This window comes from Gekko japonicus, unplaced genomic scaffold (assembly GCF_001447785.1).
Source record: "Gekko japonicus isolate JY-2015 unplaced genomic scaffold, Gekko_japonicus_V1.1 scaffold179, whole genome shotgun sequence".
In the NCBI taxonomy this organism is placed as follows: Eukaryota; Metazoa; Chordata; class Lepidosauria; order Squamata; family Gekkonidae; genus Gekko; species Gekko japonicus.
This window is the reverse complement of record NW_015160213.1, coordinates 1466726-1488439: the sequence shown is the minus strand read 5'-3', so window position 1 is coordinate 1488439 and position 21714 is coordinate 1466726. Positions and strand designations below refer to the sequence as shown.

The 21714-nt window shown below is 44.1% G+C and overlaps 1 protein-coding gene across 1 annotated transcript in view; it reads right to left on the bottom strand.

Annotated features, from left to right (window-relative positions):
• The window catches only part of LOC107109481 (trifunctional nucleotide phosphoesterase protein YfkN-like), a 44354-nt gene extending 32371 nt beyond the window's left edge, over positions 1-11983 (bottom strand). Inside the window, exons 1-2 of the mRNA XM_015410122.1 lie at positions 11787-11983; positions 982-1133 (exon numbers count right to left, since the gene is read on the bottom strand). Of these exons, the coding sequence (XP_015265608.1) occupies positions 982-1133; positions 11787-11983 (349 nt within the window). The remainder of the gene's footprint in view (positions 1-981; positions 1134-11786) is intronic.
• Between the last annotated feature and the right edge of the window lie 9731 nt (positions 11984-21714).

Sequence of the window (21714 nt, the reverse complement as noted above, 5' to 3'; positions counted from 1 at the left end):
CAGGAGATTCACAAATACCCGCAGTGACTGCTGTTCCATGCCCAGAAGATGACAACAAACCTCCAGGATCTCCATCCAAACTGGCCTGGAGAAAAATTGTTTCCTGACCCTAAAGTGGCAATCAGCATTTCCCTGGACGTGTAAGAAAGGGCCAAAAGAACTAAGCATTGAGGCAACCCTTCCTGCCCTCCCTCTCATGATTTGCCTAAGTTCACACAATCTGCATTGCTGTCAGATGGCCATCTAGCCTCTGTTTGAAAACCTCCAAAGAAGGAGAGCCCACCACATCCCAAGGAAGCCTGTTCCACATAGGAACCACTCTGTCAGGAAGTTCTTCCTAATGTTTAACCAAAAACTATTCTGATTTAATTTCAACCTGTTTGTTCTGGTTGGACTTTCTGGGGCAACAGAAAACAACTCCGTACCATCCTCTATATGACAGCCTTTCAGGTACTTGAAGATGGTTACAATATCACCTCTCAGTCGTTTCCTCTCTAGGCTAAACATACCCAGCTCCTTCAACCTTTCCTCATAGGACTTGGTCTCCAGACTCCTCACCATCTTCGTTGCCCTCCTCTGGACATGTTCCAGCTTGTCTATATCCTTCTTAAATTGTGGTGCCCAAAACTGAACACAATACTCTAGGTGAGGTCTAACCAGAGCAGAGTAAAGTGGTACCATCACTTCACATGATCTGGACACTATACTTCTGTTTATACAGCTCAACATCGTATTTGCCTTTTTAGCAACTACATCACATTGCTGACTCATGTTCAGTGTATGGTCTACTAAGACCCCTAGATCCTTTTCGCACATACTACTGGCCAAGACAAGTCTCCCCCAACCTATAATTATGCATTTGATATTTCCTACCTAAATGCAGAACTTTACATTTATCCCCATTGAGATTCATTTTACTGTTAAGTGATGCTGTTGAGCAAAGGGCAGGTGAGGTAAACATGGATGAAAAGTAGTACTTACCAAATACTGCAAAGTGTATTCCAAGTGAGTTTAAAATTGGAATCATATGTTTTCCTTTTGTTATAACACTTAAGGCTGATGGATTTAAACAGTCACCACTAAAGATTATAAGGGGATTCAAGACACTGAACTTTTTTATTGCTGTAGCAAACCTGCAAGACAAAAATGTAAACCCATAGACACCTGGTGGTTTTAGAAATATAAGGGAAAAATCAGAACGTCGGGGGAATGTGACTGAGAACAGGTTTCAACTTACAGCTCCAGAAACTTCAGCATGACAGGATTTTTAAAAAATTCATCTCAGTCACAGAACCATGACTTCTCCAGAAGCCCTTAACTCACCTACTACCTGGACCTTGCAACTGGAGATGACAAGAAGATCTTCTGCATGCCATGAACCTGGAACCTTCTTGCATGGCAAGCAAATGCTCTACCACTGAGCCCCAGCCCCACGTACGACAGCCCTTCCAGACAACCTTTGTCTGAAACTCAGCAGGAAATCTTGTCGATTGTACTGAAACTTTTGATACCAAAGATAATGTTGTTTTACAGTATTTTTACATGGCAGGGAGGTGGCCATATTAAATGGGTTATGACACTATCTGTTACAGGGAAGCAGTAGTGTGGGATGGTTCCTGTACATCTTAGGAAAAATCCTGCAGCGCTCCATGACCCAGTTTTCTCCCTACATATATAGCTTCAGAGATCATAGAATTAATATCACCATAAAATTGCTCCTAAGTACACTGCTGATGCAATATTTATGAAAAGGTCTCTGTCTTGCTTTATCAGAATGCCTCTATTCCCAGAACTGTATAAAGTCCATTTATATTTCATGTATATATGGAGCCACCAGGAAAGATCATCCTGGCTTTAGGAATTAGGAGTTCAGAGTGGATAACACGCAAGGGATCTAGTTCACTATGATGTTAAGCAGACAGCTGGGTCAGTTGAATGAGGCTAAGCTTGCTAGAACTGAATTGAAAGGGGAAGAAATGGTAACTACAGGTCTCTGGAATCCAGAGAAAAACAGTTAATTGGCGATCAATCATTTGTTCCCTCCAGTGGCCAAGCGGATGGACAGTTGGGCACTGTTTTACATCTAGTTTGTTTCCAAACAGTCAGATGGCAGCAGGATGCCTTTTACAGAGCAAGCGTGATGTAGTGGGTAAGATTGCCAAACTAGTATCTTGGAGACTTGGATTTGAATCCCTACTCATGCCATGGAAGCTTGGGCCAGTTACACAAAAAAATTAAATAAATAAATAAATAATACAAAGTGCTCCCTATTTAAAACAAAAACAAAACCTTTTCTGATTGCTCAGATTTTTTTTAACCATAAGTACTGACTACAGACAAAATGTGATACACTGGAGAAGGAAATGGCAATCCACTCCAGTATATCTTTGCCAAGAAAACCTCATGGACAGTAACAAAAGGCTAAAAGATATGATGCTGGAAGGTGAGCCCCTCAGGTCAGAAGGTGTCCAATAAGCTACTGGGGAAGAGCAAAGGGCGAGTACAAGTAACCCCAGAAAGAGTCAAGTGGCTGGGCCAAAGCTGAAAGGACGCTCAGTTGTAGATGTGTCTGATGGTGAAAGGAAAGTCCGATGCTGCAAAGAACAATACTGCATAGGAACCTGGAATGTAAGATCTATGAATCAAGGTAAGCTTGACGTGGTCAAAAATTAGATGGCAAGACTGAACATCAATATCTTGGGAATCAGTGAACTAAAGTGGATGGGAATGGGCAAATTTAACTCAGAAGACCATTATATCTACTACTGTGGCCAAGAATCCCGTAGAAAAAATGGTGTGGCCTTTATAGTCAACAAGAGAGCAAGAAAGGCAGTAATGGGATACAATCTCAAAAATGACAGAATGATCTCAGTCCAAATCCAAGGTAAACCATTCAACATCACAGTAATCCAAGTCTGTGTCCCAACCACTGACGCAGAAGAGGCTGAAGTGGACCTGTTCTATGAAGACCAACAACACCTCCTAGAAGTAATACCAAAAATAGATGTCCTTATCATCATAGGGGACTGGAATGATAAAGTAGGAAGTCAAAAGGTAACCGGAATAACAGACAAGTTTGGCCTTGGAGCCAAATGAAGCCAGGCAAAGGCTAACAGAGATTTGTCAAGAGAACACGCTGGTCATAGCGAACACCCTCTTCCAACAAACTTAGAGGCGACTCTACACTTGGACATCACCAGATGGGCAACACCAAAATCAGACTGATTATATCATTAGCAGTCAAAGATGGAGAAGCTCTATACAGTCAGTAAAAACAAGACCTGGAGCTGACTGTGGCTCAGATCATGAACTACTCATTACAAAATTCAGGCATAAACTGAAGAAAGTTCGGAAAACCACTAGGCTGTTCAGGTTTGACCTAGATCACATCCCTTATGAATATACAGTGGAGGTGGAAAATAGGTTTAAGGGACTAGATTTGATAGACAGAGTGCCTGAAGAACTATGGATGGAGGTTCGTGACATTGTACAGGAGGCAGCAATCACCACCATCCCAAAGAAAAAGAAATGCAAGAAAGCAAAGTGGCTTTCTGATGAGGCTTTACAAATAGCAGAGGAAAGAAGGAAAGCGAAAGGCAAAGGTGAAAAGGAAAGATTTACCCAACTGAATGCAGATTTCCAGAGAACAGCAAGGAGAGATGAGGAGGCTTTTCTGAATTAACAATGCAAAGTAATAGAGGAAAACAAAAGAATGGCAAGGACTAGAGATCCCTCCAAGAAAACTGGAGAAATCAAGGGAACATTCCATGCAAAGGACAAAAATGGTAGAGACCAAACAGAAGCAAATGAGATTAGGAAGCGATGGCAAGAATACACAGATGAACTATACAAGAAGGACCTCAGTGTCCTTGACAACCACATCCGGGAGTGCAAAGTCAAATGGGCCGTAGAAAGCATTACTAACAACAAAGCTAGTGGAGATGATGGTATCCCAGCTGAGCTATTCAAAGTCTTAAAAGGTGATGCTCTTAAAGTGCTGCACTCCATATGCCAGCAAATTTGGAAAACACAACAGTGGCCACAGGATTGGAAAAGGTCAATTTACATTCCAATCCCAAAGAAGGGCAATGCCAAGGAATGTTCAAACTATCACACAATTGCACTCATTTTACATGCTAGCAAGGTCATGCTCAAGATCCTACAGGCTAGACTTCAGCAGTACGTGGATAGAGAACTTCCAGAAGTACAAGCTGGGTTTCAAAGAGGTAGAGAAACTAGATATCAAATTGCCAAGATTCGCTGGATTATGGAGAAAGCAAGGGAGTACCAGAAAAACTATGGTAAACCTAGACAGCATACTAAAAGTAGAGACGTCACTCTGCCAACAAAAGTCCGTATGGTCAAAGCCATGGTATTCCCAGTAGTAACGCTTGGCTGCGAGAGTTGGACCATAAGGAAGGCCGAGCACCAAAGAATAGATGCTTTCAAATTATGGTGCTGGAGAAGCCTCTTGAGAGTCAATCCTAAAATAAATTAACCCTGACTGTTCCCTGGAAACCTAGATACTGAAGCTGAAGCTCAAATACTTAGCCCACCAAATGAGAAGGGAGCACTCACTGGAGAAGACCCTGATGCTGGGAAAGACTGAAGGTAAAACAAGAAGGGGACAGCAAAGAATGAGATGGTTAGACAGTGTTACTGATGCAATGAACATAAAATTAAGCAAGCTCCGGACGACAATGGAAGACAGGAGGGCCTGGTGTGTTGTGGTCCATGGAGTTGCGAAGAGTCGGACTCGACTGTGCAACTGAACAACAACAACACTGAGTACAGCAATACATTACACTGAGATATGCTTGACACTAGAAGTTACATGAACTACTTTTTGTCAGTTTCAAAGGCAGAAAACTGGAACATAGTTGTTGCCACTTGCACTCTGGATATTCCTATGTTCTGGAGAAATGACTATCTAGTTAAGACATCTATTTTACGTGCTCACTTGTTGTTAATGCTATTTTACGTGTTCCCTTGTTACTGGCCTAGTATCTGGGACCGCCTCTCCTGGCATACCCCCTGAAGAGCACTACACTCTGGGGAGCAAAATCTCCTGGTGATCCCTGGCCCAAAAGACATCTGGCTGTCCTTGACCTAAGCCAGGGGGCAGCCTGGTGGAACCCTCTACCTAGTGACATCTGTGCCCTGCAGGACTTGGTACAGTTCCACAGGGCTTGTATGAAAGAGATGTTCCATCAGGCCTATGGTTGAGGACGCAATGGTTTACCATCAAGCCTGGCCTCTGTTACTCTCCCCCCTTCCCCCTCCCCCCATGGGGAAGGGTATAAATTGGCATCAAACACCACGTGGATTAGTTTTACTGCATGTATTGCATTGTTTTGTTTTGTTAAATTGTTTAAACTGAATTTAGCTATTGATTGATATGTACTTGTTGGATGTTGTGCACCACCCTGAGCCCTTTGGGGGGGGGGTAATCTATAAACTGAATAAAATCATCATCATCAATGTCCCCTATGTATTGCAAAAAGCTACTTTTAGAGGCATTAATTCCTCTTTGAGACATGACCCCTTGCTTGGAAGACAACATCGTGGTTGACTGCGCCAAATGATGATATAGTTGGAGTGACCATACTTTCTTTCTCATAGAGCCATCAGTCAGCAGGGTAAGGAGGCATTCAAACCCATATCAGCCAGGTTTCCAGAATGATAGTCACAGGGTACTCCTGAGCATGCAACAGCCCTCCCTACCACGGAGATTCTGGGTTTCGTTTGTTCCCTTTGCTGCATCCTTTGTATGGGTGGGGACAGAGCATGGTCAAGGTGATGTGCTGGCATACGCATATATTGGTTGGCTGCTGCTGTGTATGGTGGATACAGGAGTATCATCAGCATGCAGGAGTATAATGATGACTGCAGTGTTGCTGTGGACTCCGGTGTAGTTGCTACACTCTCAGCTCCTTGGAGTTGGGAAGCTAGAGGTTTTTTCCTACCTAGCTTCCAAACTCCTGCAGGATATTTTTTTTTTGGGGGGGGAGCATCCATACCATGTAGGGTTGCCAACTCTGGGTTGGGAAATACCTGGAGACTTTGGGAGTGGAGCCTGAGGAGGGCAGGGTTTGGGGAGGGACCTCAGCAGTGTATAATACCATAACATACAGTCCACTCTCCAGAGCAGCCATTTTCTTCAGGGAACCCGATCTCTAGTCTGAAGATGAATTGTAATTTCAGGAGATCTCCAGGACCTACCTGGAGGCTGGCAGCCCCAATACCATGCTGTCCTCTAATCACCCACTTTGTACCCTTTCCCCATTCTTGCTACTTCATTCCTCACACCTGGTTTAGTAATTGTTTCCTGAAAGAATGCAGTTAAAGCATATTAGCAAGCTGTCTGCACAGGAAAGTGCGTGTTTTCCAAAGTTGCACCCACACTGGCACCTTTTTCCTTCCATTGGATTCTCATGGTCATTATTTTTCCCACTGCACAACCAGAAGGCTTTTGAAGAGCTTTCTTAAAAACAGTAATTGCTAGTGTGCTGTTCTGCAGCAATATATAAGAATCTAGTGCCTTACCAGTTGCTCTGAATTCCCAGCATTTTTTAAAGTCTAGTCCTTTTTGTTGCAGAAACAAAAACAAAAAAAAGGTAAAGGTTTCCCTTGCTTGAAAACTAGTTGAAGCCAACCCTAGGGGGCGGTGCTCATCTCCGTTTCCAAGCCAAACAGCCAGCACTGTCTGAAGATGTTTCTGTGGGCAAGTGGCCGGCATGACTAAATGCTGAGGTGCGTGGAACACTGTTACCTTCCCACCAAAGCGGTACCTATTTATCTACTTGCAATGTCTTGCTTTCGAACTGCTAGGTTGGCAGGAGCTGGGACCGGAGACAGGAGCTCTAGTCTGCAGCTCTGAGCCACCATAGCCTCTAACAAAATGAGGTATCAAATGGAGGAGGGGAGAATGATATAAGCCGTTTCAGGTCCCCTTGGGGGAGGCAGGTGAGGCATGAATCAATTAAATAAATAAATGTATTTTTTTAATGGAAGCTGTGATATGAAAGCATTCAGGGAGATCATTATAACAGTATTGCACTTAACATCATTATAACAGTATTGCACTTAACGCAATTACCAGTTGTTGTTTTTTTAAAAACCCCAATTATTACCATTTTTAAAGCCCTAAAAAAGTAATCGGATGGCATATGGGGGGGGGGGAGCAGGGGAAATGGTGGTTGACAAGAGGAATGTGCACACAAACCTCCCATCTGGATATTGCTAATATGCTTTAACTGCATTCTTTCAGAAAACAACTACTAAACCAGGTTTGAGGAACGATCCAGCATTTCCAGCAACAATAATGGGGAAATCAAGAATCCTCACTGTATGGACACAGCCAATGACTAAGCATGTTAGCACTGTGCTGGCACCAGCAATGTTCCAGTGTCTGGGAATTAGGATCAGATTGCCAGTGTGCTACCCAGGGTATTTTAGTAGACTTCTGATTTTGTAGACTCCTTTTTCTTTGCCCACTTGAGTCTATAGGCCACGGCTCATGTGGGTGATAGCTGGGTAACACAGATGGATATGTACTTCAGTCACAGTTGGTGTATTACTTAATTGAGTCCAATAATATTTACTAGCAAGCTGCTACATTCTCATGTAATTTATTCATCCCAGCAGGAAAGAATTTACTCTAATTCTGCCCCGTATCCTGATAATTTTAATATACATTCAGAAGTTTCTGTCACAGTTATGCACTCTCTTAAGTCCTGCTGAAAGTAACAGGACTCAAGTTTACATTTCTGTGCACTGAATTTTGCCAGCAATGGACATCTGCTAGACTCAAGTTTAACTATATTCTTTATCAAGATAGTTCTTTGATAATTTCATTTTTTCTTACTACAGTAGATCTTTAAAAGGACAGTTATGTCCTTTCAAGTATCTATGTAGGTACGTGACAGGGAAAACAGCCTTTGCCAAATATTTTGTAAAAATCACACATTATTACCCTGATGGTTAGAATGTCCACCTTGAAAGAAGACCTGCAGATCCATGACGCCGATTATCTTATATACTCTAGTATGAGCTCAGTACAGAAAGTATGGGATACAAGTGAGAAAAATACCTAAGATAAACATTTCTTCTTCGAAGGGAATTTTAAAATATAAGCCTGGAGCTGAAGTTGTAACACATATTTCGTTATAGTTAAAACTACTGGTGGTCAATAAAACAGCTGCAAAAGAGATTGTGGTTTGACATACCATAGTTAAGCATAGTTGCAGTTGTCCACATCTGGGCAATCACACTAAACATATTTAGTTCAATTAACCCATGATTTCGCGATTTCTCAATCAAGCCACTTGCTTACATTTTTCTTTCGATTTGAATTGCACTGTATAGGTCTTAACTTGGAAACGACTGCTCTAGGATTCCTGTGTTACTAACAAAAGCTGCCATATGTAATACATATAAAATAAACTTCCCTAGTTTTTTCTGGGTTTTTTACTCTTTATTTGAAAAAGTATCTATACATTTCTGTAAAATTTGTGAAGTGGGTTGAGAACATATTGGAAGAAAGATTCTATCTGTCAGCTGCTGCATATAAAAACATTTCCTTGAAGTATTCATAAAATCTGACAGAACATGTTGCTTTTTGTTGAATACAACTTTAGAAGAAGAAGATATTGGATTTATACCTCACCTTTCACTCAGAGTCTCAGAGTGGCTTACAAACTCCTTTCCCTTCCCTTCCCCTCCCCACAACAGATACCCTGTTGTATAGAAATATTGCTTCTATATTCACATGCCTTCTCCTGTGATGTCTTTTGATAACATGCTGTGTCTTGTTTCCTGTTGCAAGCCAATTGGTGAGGCCATATGGCCTCAATAGCCATGACATAAACCCACATTCTTTCACACTTTCATGCCAGACGCCAGACCTCATGGCTCCACTTTCTGGCCCACATGCGACTAATCACGAAGACCATGAAGTAGCTGGAGTTTGGGGTCAGATGACTGCAGGTGGGGTCCCAAACTTATAGCCTATCCCCACACGCAGCTATAGCAACCAAAAATTGGGCACACCCATGCCCACTCGCAATTGGCTGATGACCACATCTAATTTGTGACTGGAATTGGGGTATAATTGTTTGATCCCTAGGGGAGTGAGTTCTCTTGCTCTTGCTTTTTGCTCTCCCTTCCTCCTCTTGTCATTGTCTGGTTTATTGCACCTGAAATGTTGCCTCTTGAAAGACAAAGAGTTGCTTTGTGACTTGGAGCACATGGTGTGCAAAAATGGGATTTCCCTTCAAAATCCCTTGGACTATCTTGGACTGATGAATACTCCTGACGTGGTAACTATGACTCATTAATTTTTAGTTAAGGCAAACAGACCTAGCCTTTGTTATTTTTGTAATCTCTGGTAGTCTGTGCTAAGCTCTGTACTGAATAAAGATCCTTCTCATTGCTAAATTGTTTTGATGTTGTAACTGAATTCCAAGTCTGAGCCTAGTGCCTAACCCTGACCACATATGCTACCTTGGTAAGAGTGTGCACCTCTGGACAGAGTTGCTATCGTGTTAAATCCCAGATACTAACTAAGGGTTGGAATCTCTCCCTTAGGAAAGGCAGGGACTAGTGAAAAGAGGTTCTGGTGGCAAATTGTTGTGAAGACTGTCTCATGGCTTGTTGTTTAATGTAGTACTGGATTCCCTCCCATCCCTGGACTGGCCTGGGTGGGTAAACCCTGTACATCTGTGAGGTAGGTGGGGCTGAGAGAGCTCTTTCCAGAACTGTCCTTGAGAGAACAGCTCTTGTCAGAACTATGGCTTGCCCAAGATCATCCAGCAGCTGTAAGTGGAGGAGTGGCGAATCAAACCCAGTTCTCCCAGATTAGAGTCTGCACACTTAACCACTACACCAAACTGGCTCTTTTAGGTGTGAAATATGCCAAGGGCTTATGTATAAACGTATGCGCAACAGTACATATGTGTGAATAAGATTTGTTTAACAACAGCAAACAATGTCCATAGTGATCAAAAAGCTAATTTAAAACAGGAAAAGGATCTTGTTGCAGTGCACTCATTTAACGCTGGTTTACTAGCAGTTTAATAGCAAGAAGCAACACTCTTTAAAATGTATTCAAACCATCTATAGAAAAACAACATTAGCAAAGTTTCAAAGTTGCTCTATGTAAAGCTGAGCAACACAAAAATGCAGATCAATGTCCTATATTTATAGGAATCTGTTGTGCACCACCCTGAGCCCGCTTGCTGGGAGGGTGGTATAAAAGCCTAATAAATAAATAATAAAATGTCATTTAGGATAATTACTTTTTTAGAAAAAGATCCATTATTTCCTGGTTTATTAAAGAGGGCTTAAAATAGAGAACATATCTTTTTGCTCCCTGTTTTACTGGCACCTCAAACACACAGTGTAACCTAAGGAACTGAACTTTTGTGCCTTTCCTTTTCCTTGAGCTTTCTAGACTGCTTTGCCAAGAGACTTTGATAATGTCTCTCTGTCTCCCAACACATTTTTTAAAAAATTCTCCATACTATTCGTGTGGTTTAGAACCCAGAAACAGAGCATATATTTTTCATTCCAGCACCATGTTCTAGAAATGTATGATATCTTAAAGACAAAAACAATGTTTTATGATACCTTAAAGTCATACACAATGATCTTTTTACTGAAAACAAACATGGTTACCATATGGAATTAGTCTCTAAAAATGCTGAGTTTAATTCAAATAATCTAGAGGACACCACTGATAATTGAGAGGCAGTCATGTGACTAGTCCTGGGCTAGGACTGGCTTTACTGGATGACCTTGAGCCAATCACTGTCACTCAGCTAACCCTACCTCACAGGGTTGTTGTGAGGATAAAGTAGAGTCAGGGTGGGATAAAATGAGCTGCCCGTATGAAGGCTGGGATAAAACATGATTAATTTTCTTAGTTTTTTAAACAAGCACAATCTTAAACTGACTTCCATTTTTGCCCTAGGGAAATGCATCATCTAGGCTCTCTTTCTTTATCCTCTCCCACATTAAAAAAATACTCATTAAATACAGGCCTTTAAATATATGATGTAATTCAGGTCCAGTTGACATAATCTCACAGAAACAGGGTATACAAACACATTCTTGTAAAAACACCCTTAATCCACAAGGCTCTCACTTTATCCTCAATAACTTTTATAAGACCAAAGTTTGAGTCCAGTGCCATCTTTAAGGCCAACAAAGTTTTAAAACAAAGCTTATACCCAGAATTAAACTTTCTTGGTCTTAAACATGCCACTGGACTCAAACTTTATTCTATTGTTTCAGACCAACACCTACCTACCCGAATCTATTTTTATAAGACCAATTAGAGTTTCCCATTATTTGTTTTATAAACTCATTTTGATTTGAATGGGGAGGAGCTGTCTTGCACAGGAGCCTCAAGAATGATAGCCAGGCAGGATATTTGAAATAAAACTGCCTTTCAGCCTTACGGTATTTTCTGATGCTTCTATAAGTTCATCCAAAGTATGTCTTGCCTCAAACCTGGAACTGTCAAATATGTGCTGTCATCTCACGTGTCCATTAACGGTTGGTTGAGTTAAACAGTGAAAGGTGATGTTAGGTTTGCTAACAATTAAGAGTCTCACAAAGCATGCACCTGAGGGGGATCATGTTTCATTGCCTGGTTGGTGTTATTTGTCTCAAGAAAAAAAAAAGAACCACCCCACCTTCCTGTGCTTTTCCTCAACTCAACTTGGAAAAATATGAATATCCCCCTCCCCACATAACTATTTAAAAAGAAGTGAGATTTGTACCTGGCAGCGCCTCCTACTGGTTCCTCTTTCCTAGACTCCACCTCATAGACATCATTGAAGTGGAGAATGACCAGACCACTCTGGCTCTCCTCTGGGGACGAAGGACCAAACCCGGTGCTGTCATCATTCTTAGTTCCAGATAGGATGTCTGAGGAAAGGGAAGAGCAACCTTGCTCCTGAGCGGAAAGGTCTTCCATTGTCCTTTGTGAGTGGACAAAATGGCTTCTAGGCATGTGGTGAGACAGGAAGGGCTGGATTGTAGAGTCACATGATATGAGGGAGGTATGGGGATGGCAGAAAATAACTGCGTAAAAAGCTTGATGTATCTTAGCCAGGGAAGGGTATAGGAGGACAACGTTATGTGTTTGTTGTTGGGATAGGGGATAAGAGAATAGTTTTGCAAATTATCAATATGTGAGCTTCACCTATCATCCACTGTTTTACATTCCAGTGAATATTTGTGGCCTTTGGAACCTACCATCCATTTTTATCACTGGTGAATTCCTCATAAATAAATTCTCACTGGAAAGGGCCTTGTTTCTATTCCTTCAGGCAAATCATGTTTTTTATACGTCCCCAAAGATAAGCTGCACAGAGGGGCCTAAATAAAACAGCTCTGTGCAACATTATTCAGAAACCATGGCAACAAGGAACCACAGGCCTTCATAATGGCTGAAACCACAAGGCAGTAGCAAGCCACTATTCCACAAAATGGAACTGTATTTATCCAGGGCAGGGAAATGGTGTGTCTCTCACACTGAAAAATGCTTTCAGCTTCAAGTGTTCAAATTACTGAGTTTTCAAGCACAGTAGTTTTCTTCACAAAACCTGACACCACTGTGGATGACAATTTAGTATCAGCAAGAAAGGTGAGGATTGTGTTATTTTGCGAACATACTCTTAACTGTGCTTTGTCCACTCAGAGGCCAAACAGAGAAAGAATATAAAAATATTTTTGGAATTTTAGGCATGAGAGAGTCTTTTACAACATGGCTGCTGCTGTTCATTGCATGTCTTCATTCATTTAAATATATTCAAATTTAATTTCTAGCCAAGAATCAAAGTATTTTAAAAATAAACTGGCCAGATGTATGTGCCAGAGCCCAAATTGGCCAGGTGGCATCTCTTGCCTTTCAGGATGGAATAGCAATATGGAGATCTTCACTTTTAAGTGAATGGTTAACTGTGTAATTTTTATGAAAATAATGCCACTGACTCAAATACAAGTACAAGCAGCTGCCATTAAAGAGCCTATAAAATGAGACCAAGAGAATATTATCAAAAGATATTGAAAAGAGGCCTGCCGCCTTTTCCAAGCATAACTTCCAGACCATTAATGGCCTCATGACAGACAGCCATTCATCAGATGATGTTTTTCCTGTGATGCAAAAGTTATCATCAGTTGGATTTCTTCCTATCTGGTTGGCACAGGAACTCGACCCGGGGGGGGGGGGGGTAACACACTGAAATCCTGGAGTGGAGAGAACATACATACTAATTTAAACATTAAAATGGATCATTTGAATTTGCATCAAAATATAAACTGGCATTTTATCTCCATCGCCTATCAGCATCTACAGCTGAGATCCCACTCTATCCTACCAACCAGTCCCTGTAAAAAAACAGAAGATACAAGATTCACAGCATGGTACTCTGTAAGAAGCCTTCCCATGCATACTATAATAGGTGATCGCCTGTATTTCTTCCTTAGTAAATATTTTATAAATAGTATATATTCATAGCATTTATGGAGTGGAAAATTGTAAGTCGTACCTCACAAATATTACAACTGGTATAATTAGAAACATCCCTGGAAGTAGGAAATTTCATAAGTTTCTAGCTTGTCTTTTAAAAAAATAAAAACACTTTTTGAAATTAGAACACTTGGTCCCGAATATGCTCACTTGTGAATAAATATCAGATCACAACTTGTAATATACTTACACATTTGAAAATGGATACTGAAAAAACAGGTAATAATAAAGTGTTAGATCGCGCTAACAAAGGACTCGTACAGTGATTCAGCAAGTGATTCAGCTTTATTGGAAGTAACGAACAAGCACTAACTCAGTGAGAAACCAGAACAGAAAACAGTGGGAGCTTATGCTCCTTTTAAACATAACCGGGCTAATGTAGCCACGCCTATTTACAAATAACAACCAATGAGATTGCTAGAATAAAGACCAATGGGAGTCTTTCCCTCCTAGGGAATGGTATCGTTCTGATTGGTCGCTGTTACGAAGCGACCAATAGGAAGTTCGCTCAGAGGAGCCCTGGTCTGGCTCGAAGCTTAACATGGGAGTCCTATGAGGTGATTCATGTAATCATTTCAATACATTACAATTCCTCCCCCCTAAGTTAAGCCATCATCCCAATTGTTTTATTATTTACAAACATGCAATCAACCTTTGTACATCAGTTATTCCAACAGTATTTACACTCATAGTCCTTCAGATAAGTCGGCATTTGCCGCGAACGCTGGGACCTGCGGAGCGGTGCAGGCTCCATGGGCAGACAAGGTTGTGGGTCAGAGTGGGGTTCACTACAGCCTGGATCAGGCACAGACTCGACTGGGATTTCAGCCCCGCACACAGGGTTCTGCCCTGACTCGGGGACAGTACCGGGCCTTTCGGTACTCACCGCCTGCTCTGGGGGTGTCCACTCGACATCAGGGGATTCAGCCGTCGGAGAGTCAGCGCTGTCCCTAGCCCAACGTCTCCTTAACTGATCTATGTGGCGCCGCCATATTCGACCGTCAGCTAACTGCACCACATACATTCGAGTACCCACAGAGTCGGATATAACCCCAGGAAGCCATAAGTGCCCGTTTGCATAATTTCGTGCGAAAACCTTGTCCCCTTTTTCAAACATGCGCACCTTCGGTTGCGCCGTGGTACGCTCGGATTGCTCTTCAGTGAGGTCTGGGTGCATTCGGTTCAAACGGGTCGTGAGTCTCCGCCCCATTAACAATTCGGCCGGACTACGGCCTGTAGCACTACAGGGGGTGGTGTGCTGCAGCAAAAGAAAGGAGCCCAGCCTCTGGCTCCAGTCCCCTTCGTCCATTTTACCCAGGGCCTCTTTGGCCGTCCTGACCATCCGTTCGGCTTGGCCATTAGATGCCGGATGGAAAGGGGCCGAAGTCATTTGGCGTATGCCATTACTCGTGAGGAAGAGCCTAAATTCCTCAGACACAAATTGAGGCCCGTTGTCACTGACGATGACGTCAGGCAACCCGTGGGTGGCAAAAAGTCGGCGGAGCGCATGGATCACAGCAAGTGATGTGGTCGATTTCATATGCACGACCTCCAGCCATTTGGACATAGCGTCCACCACAATTAGGAACATTTGCCCTTGGAGAGGGCCAGCAAAATCTATATGCAATCTGGCCCAGGGTTTACCAGATGACTCCCAGCCTTGGGGTGTAGCTTGTGGGGGATCGGGTCTGACTTGCTGGCATTTGGGACACCCTCGTACCCATTCTTCGATCTCTTTGTCCAGCCCCGGCCACCAGACATACCCTCTGGCCAACGCTTTGGTGTGTACCATACCGGGGTGACCCTCGTGCAGCGACTCTAACACTCTCGTCCTGAGTTTGTCAGGAACCACCACCCTGTTCCCCCATAATACACAGCCCTTAGAAATGGATAGTTCATTTTGACGGCTTTTGTAAGGGCCGAACTCCGGTTCAACGCTTCCAACCGGCCACCCCCTCCAAACCCAGTTTAATACTCGGGACAGCACGCTATCCTTGGCCGTGTGTGCTGCAATGTCCCTGGATGATACCGGGGGTCGAGGAAGCTCCTCAATTGCCAAGACCTCACAGGCGGGGGCAGGGTCTGCGCCAATGTCCGGCACCGGGCACCGGCTGAGGGCATCCGCATGCCCAATCGCTTTCCCAGGCCGGTGCTCTAAGTCAAAATCATAAGCCTGCAAAAATATCGCCCATCTAAGCATGCGTGGGGACATGATGTTTGGCAATTGCTTATCGGGCGCAAAAATCCCCAGTAGCGGCTTGTGGTCAGTGACCAGCAAAAATCGTCTGCCAAAAATAAAATCATGGAACTTTTTGACAGCCGCTACCAACGCCAGACCCTCCTTGTCTATCTGGGCATAGTTCCGCTCTGCCGCAGATAGTGATCTAGAATAAAAAGCGATAGGCGCTTCGCTCCCATCAGGCATCAGATGGCTTAAAACTGCGCCTACTCCAAAAGGTGAAGCGTCAGCAGCTAACACCAGGAGCTTGTGTTCATCATAATGCGTGAGTACGGCATTAGATGTCAGCAGCTCCTTGACTCCCACAAAAGCCTTTTCCTCGGCCTGCCCCCACTTCCATTTTGCCTCCTTGTGCAAAAGCGCGTGCAAAGGGGCCGCCACTGATGCCTTATGCGGTAAAAACGCATGATAAAAATTCAGGAGTCCTAAAAAGGATTGGAGCTCCTTCTTACTCACCGGCCTGGGGGCGTTTTGGATTGCAGATACCTTCTCATCCGTGGGGTGGACTCCCTCTGCGTCAATGCGAAACCCCAGGAAGTCCACACTTTCCACCCCGAGCGTGCATTTTGAGCGCTTAACTCTGAGACCGGCATTTTGAAAACGCCTGAGGACCTCTTTAACCCGGTCCAGTAGTTCCTGTTCAGACCCGCCCGCAATCAGCACGTCGTCAAAATAGGGCACTGTGCCAGGTACCCCCCTTAGTAGACGTTCCATGAGGCCCTGAAAAATCCCAGGTGCTACGTTGACCCCGAATTGCAGCCTGTTCACTTTAAAAGCCCCTTGGTGGGTTACAATTGTTTGGGCCTCGGCAGCCTCCGGGGTGACAGGCAACTGCTGGTATGCCTGGGCCAGGTCAAATTTGGCGAAAATCTTGCCACCCCCCAGGGAAGCCAAAATGTGGCTTATTACCGGGACCGGGTACGAATGTTGCTGCAGCGCCTTGTTAATCGTACATTTGTAATCGGCGCATAGTCGTATGGACCCATCTGATTTGACAGGGGTTACGATCGGGGTCTCCCATTTGCTGTATGGTACTGGCTCTAAAACCCCTTGCTCAACTAGTTTGTCAATCTCTTTTTCCACCTTATGTTTGAGAGACACAGGTACTTTCCGATACTTCAACCTAATAGGTTTGACTGACGGATCTAAGTCAAACGCAACCGGGGGGCCCTTGTACCTCCCCAACCCTTCGGCAAATACATCAGGGAACAGGTCGTACAGCATGCCCCATTTATTTTCAGACATCCTGTTAATCCCAGAAATACCAATGCCCAATGGCTCAAACCAATCTAACCCTAGCAGGTTAACCCGGTCTCCCTCTGCAATCAGGAATGACAGTTTAACACATTTCCCCTTATACTCAACAGTAACAGAGTCCCGTCCGGCCAAGGGAATTCGGTTGCCCTGGAAGTCGGACACTCTGGTTCCCGCAGGCTGGAGCCGCCGCCGGCTTCGGTTCGGGAACAACTGGCGCCAGGACGCGGCAGAAATCACCGTCACGGACGATCCTGAGTCCACCTCCATTGTACAGGGTCGGCCGTCGAGGAGTGGAGTCACGGTGATCTTGCCCTGGCTGCTGGTGCGATTTACGGCCGATGCGCTCGACAAGGTCGCCGTCAACTGGCAGCTTGCTTCCGATGCTGAGGAACGGGTCTTGCCTTGGGTGCTGACTGGAGTGCCCCTCTGCGCTGACCGGTTGTTAGTTGAGGGATCCTTCTTCGCTGATCTGCAGACTCTGGCCAGATGACCACGCCGCCCACACGCTCTGCAGTCGACATCACGAGCCCAACAGGAGTCGCGCTGGTGCTTCCCGCCACAACCGGAGCAAGGCTTGACGTTGGTAGTCTTCGCTGGGGTCCGCTTGCCTCGAACCGCGTTGACGTCATCATCCGCGTCTTCGCCCTCGCTGTCTCGTTGAGCGTGTATACTGGGCTCTGCCACCCGCTGGCGGACCTCCTTCGTGGACTTCTCCGCTGCTTCCGCGGCCACGGCCTCTTCGTAGGCCACTGCCCAGGTCAGGGTGGTGCGGGCGAACAGCCTCTGTTGCAGCCTTTCATCTTTGAGACCGCAGACGAGACGGTCTCTGAGGGCTTCCTCCACGTTGTGGAAATTACATGGCCGTGCGGCTTTGCGAAGGGCCGCCACGAAATCTGCGATGGTCTCGCCTCCGGCCTGGTTCCGCTTGTAAAAAGCGTGCCGGCAGGCGATCTCCGACGGTTGTGGAGAATAGTGAGCCTTAAGCTTCTCCGTGATGTCAGCGTAGGTGACAGTCTTTATATCAGTTGGGGCCACCAACGACCTGGCTATGTCGAAGGTCCCCTTCCCGCAGGAACTCAGGAGGCATGCTCGTTTCTTCGCCTCATCGGTGATGTCGTGGGTCTCCAGATGGAACTCGAACCTGGACAGGTAGGAGTCCCAGTCTTCTGAGGAGGGTTCGAAGCACTCGAACTTCTGGCTTCCAGCCATCGGGGGAGACTTGGGCACCGGAGCTGGTGGCGCCTCCGCCGGATCGGCTGCTGTGCTCTGCTCGCTTTCTTCCGAGTCCGAAGTGTGGATGTCCGCAGGGCTGCCTACCTGCTCTAACATCCCACCTTCGTCGCCAATTGTTAGATCGCGCTAACAAAGGACTCGTACAGTGATTCAGCAAGTGATTCAGCTTTATTGGAAGTAACGAACAAGCACTAACTCAGTGAGAAACCAGAACAGAAAACAGTGGGAGCTTATGCTCCTTTTAAACATAACCGGGCTAATGTAGCCACGCCTATTTACAAATAACAACCAATGAGATTGCTAGAATAAAGACCAATGGGAGTCTTTCCCTCCTAGGGAATGGTATTGTTCTGATTGGTCGCTGTTACGAAGCGACCAATAGGAAGTTCGCTCAGAGGAGCCCTGGTCTGGCTCGAAGCTTAACATGGGAGTCCTATGAGGTGATTCATGTAATCATTTCAATACATTACATAAAGCATGTTAGAACTGTGTTTATTTACTTTATTTACCACCTTTCTCCCCAATGGGCACCCAAAGCAGCTTACATCATTCCCCTCTCCTCCATTTCATCCTTACAACAACCCAGTGAGGCAGGCTAGGCTGAGTTTGTGTGACTGGCCCAAAGTCTCCCAGCAAGTTTAAAAGCCTCTTCTCTACTTCTATGCATTTGTAATCCCCAAGAACTAGTTGGTTTAGGAGGGGGGGTTGTCGGTGTGTGGAGCTTAGCAACAGTGGAACAGGCTGGTTGCTGGGAAGCTTTATAAGATTTTGCTGGGCTTTTATCATCTTTGTATGTAAACTTTGTATGGAAAACTTTGTATGGAAAATTACTTAGTAAAAGGGGAGATTAAATTTAGTTTAACTGGTATTATTGTAGATTCAGGTGGCTAGCCATGTTGGTCTGAAGCAATAGAACAAAGTTTGAGTCCAACAAAGTTGGACCTTTAAGACCAACAAAGTTTAATTCTGGGCCTAAGCTTTCGTGTGCACGCACACTTCTTCAGATATTGTAGTAATTATATTGTTATTGAAGGCCTATATATTTCAAATTGCAGACTGCATTCTGGTTACTGCGTTGCCCAGTTTGTTGGAACTGAATTCTTTTGAAAGAGAAGTGGATGAGAAGAATCATGCACCTTTGTTGGACCTGAGAAGTGGGACTTAACTCACCACAAAGTCTTGTAAGCAAGAACCAGTTGTTTATTCAAGATCAAAGAGAATATCTGTTGCGGTTTCCTGTTCATTGTTATGTTTTTGTGTTAGCTACATCAGTTTTGTTGCAGTGTTCTATACAGTGGAACGGTTTGAAGTAAGGAAATTTTTATTTTAAACCAATTTGCCTTGCCAGTTCTGTTCCTGAATTAGCCTCAAAGAACCCACACAGAATGAGGTTACACATTGTTTGAATTTTCTGATCATTTCTATGCAAACAGAGTGTGAATAAATACAAACAAATGGCCTCATTTGCAAAAGTCAGCATAAACAGAAACCTCCTATTTCTTAGCATCTTCCCGTTCAAGTACAGGTGTTTCATTGGGGGAAAGTGACTGGCTTTCATCACTGTTCCTTGCATGTGTAAACATAAAAAGGCTGCAGCTAGCATCTCAAAGCTGGACAGAAGCAGTGGGCCCAAGTTCAGACTGGCAGTTTGGCCCGATATAGGCACGTTTCAGAAACGTTTCACAAACGGATTAAAGGGGCCGTTCACACAGGCACATCTGTCCGGCATTCCCCAGCTGTACTCAACCCGTCTCGTAATGCTTCCCTCCCAAGTTTAAAAGATACCAGGTGAAAGTGGTATCAAACCCTGGAAAGCTCGATTATCCTGTGTCCATCCCGCACCAACAAAGTGTGAACACCAAAAGCCGCATTTTTCTTGTGCCCTTATGTGCATATCTCCAGATTACCAAAAAGAAAGTCGCGCCTTACAGCCATGCCTTCACCGGGGCGGGCCAACAGTGTGAACGCTACCTTGCGCCTCCTCCCCAGCATGCTCCTGTATCAGTCAGTGCAGTGTGACCGGGAAACCCCGAAACGGTTTGTTCTGGGTCTTTTTTGCCACGACTCCCTCCCACTTCCAACTGCCAGTCTGAACTCAGCCTGGGTCTGCACTCTGCCTGGAGAAAAAAAGTCCTATCCGTTTAATAGAGGCTTAACATAGCGTTGGCCTTTTTTATTGCAGTCACACACTGTCTTGACATTTTCACTGAGTTATCTACTATGACTTCAAGATCTCTCTCTTGGTCAGTCTCTGCCAGTTCAGACCCCATCAACGTGTATTTATAGTTAGGATTTTTTTCTCCAATGTGCATCACTTTGCACTTAGCTACATTGAACCCCATTTGCCACATTGATGCCCACTCGCCCATCCTCGACAGATCCCTTTGGAGTGCCTCACAATCCTCCCTGGTTGTCACCACCCTGAACAACTTTGTGTCATCTGCAAATTTAGCCACTTCACTGCTTACTCCCAACTCCAGATAATTAATAAACAAGTTAAAAAGCATCGGACCAAGTACTGATCCCTGCGGTACCCCACTGCTTACCACCCTCCATTGAGAAAATATTAATGGATATATTTAATGCCAGAACTGATCCCAACAACAGTGTACTGTACTGGTGAAAGGATCCCCCTACACTAACACCAGTGATGAATTAAAAGGTTCCTACATCAGTATTACGACCCAGTTTTTATTGGGTTATAAATCCTTTTATAGCCTTTGAAATTTCCATTGATTTTAATGGTTCTAGATTGCATAAATGGTTGGTTTAAGGGCAACCATACAAGGTTAAGTGATATATATTGATTGCATTGTTATATAAATCTGTATTGCAGCTCTGATCACATGGAAGTTAGTCAAAGATCTTTTCACTGTTGCATCAAATGAATGGATTTTTCCATATTAATTCTTGCAGCAATTAGCTCAGCCTTTGAAAAACTATGAAGGAAACAGATAAGAGGTAAGAATTTTTTAAAAGTTCGTTTTCACAGCTTAAAACCAACTCTAAATAGATGATAAGGCACAAGGAAGTATACAGGCAATTTTAAGCAAATTTTACATACAGCACTTTCTTCCTAGAAAATATTTTACATGAATAAAAGTTTGCAAGAGAAATCTCAGCAATCATGAACAGCTGCAGAGCTTTCCTTGCTCCCCCTTTATTGTTTTGACTGTGTGAGACACTAAATAATTCCATATGGTTGCTGCTGGGAGATCCCAAGGCAAGTGGGCAAGTCATGTGAAAACCTGCTGGTGAGCATTTAGCATAAGTGTCAGTGACAGCTAGTCCCTTTAGTCCAGTGGATGCCATTGGCTTCTGATTTCAGGTTTGTTCTATCAAGTGTGCAAAAGGGTGCAGTCCAGCAACAGTACACACACCGATAACTCTATACTTTGGCCCAGTGTGACAGTCTGTATACTAACTTGTGCAATAGGAACTGTTT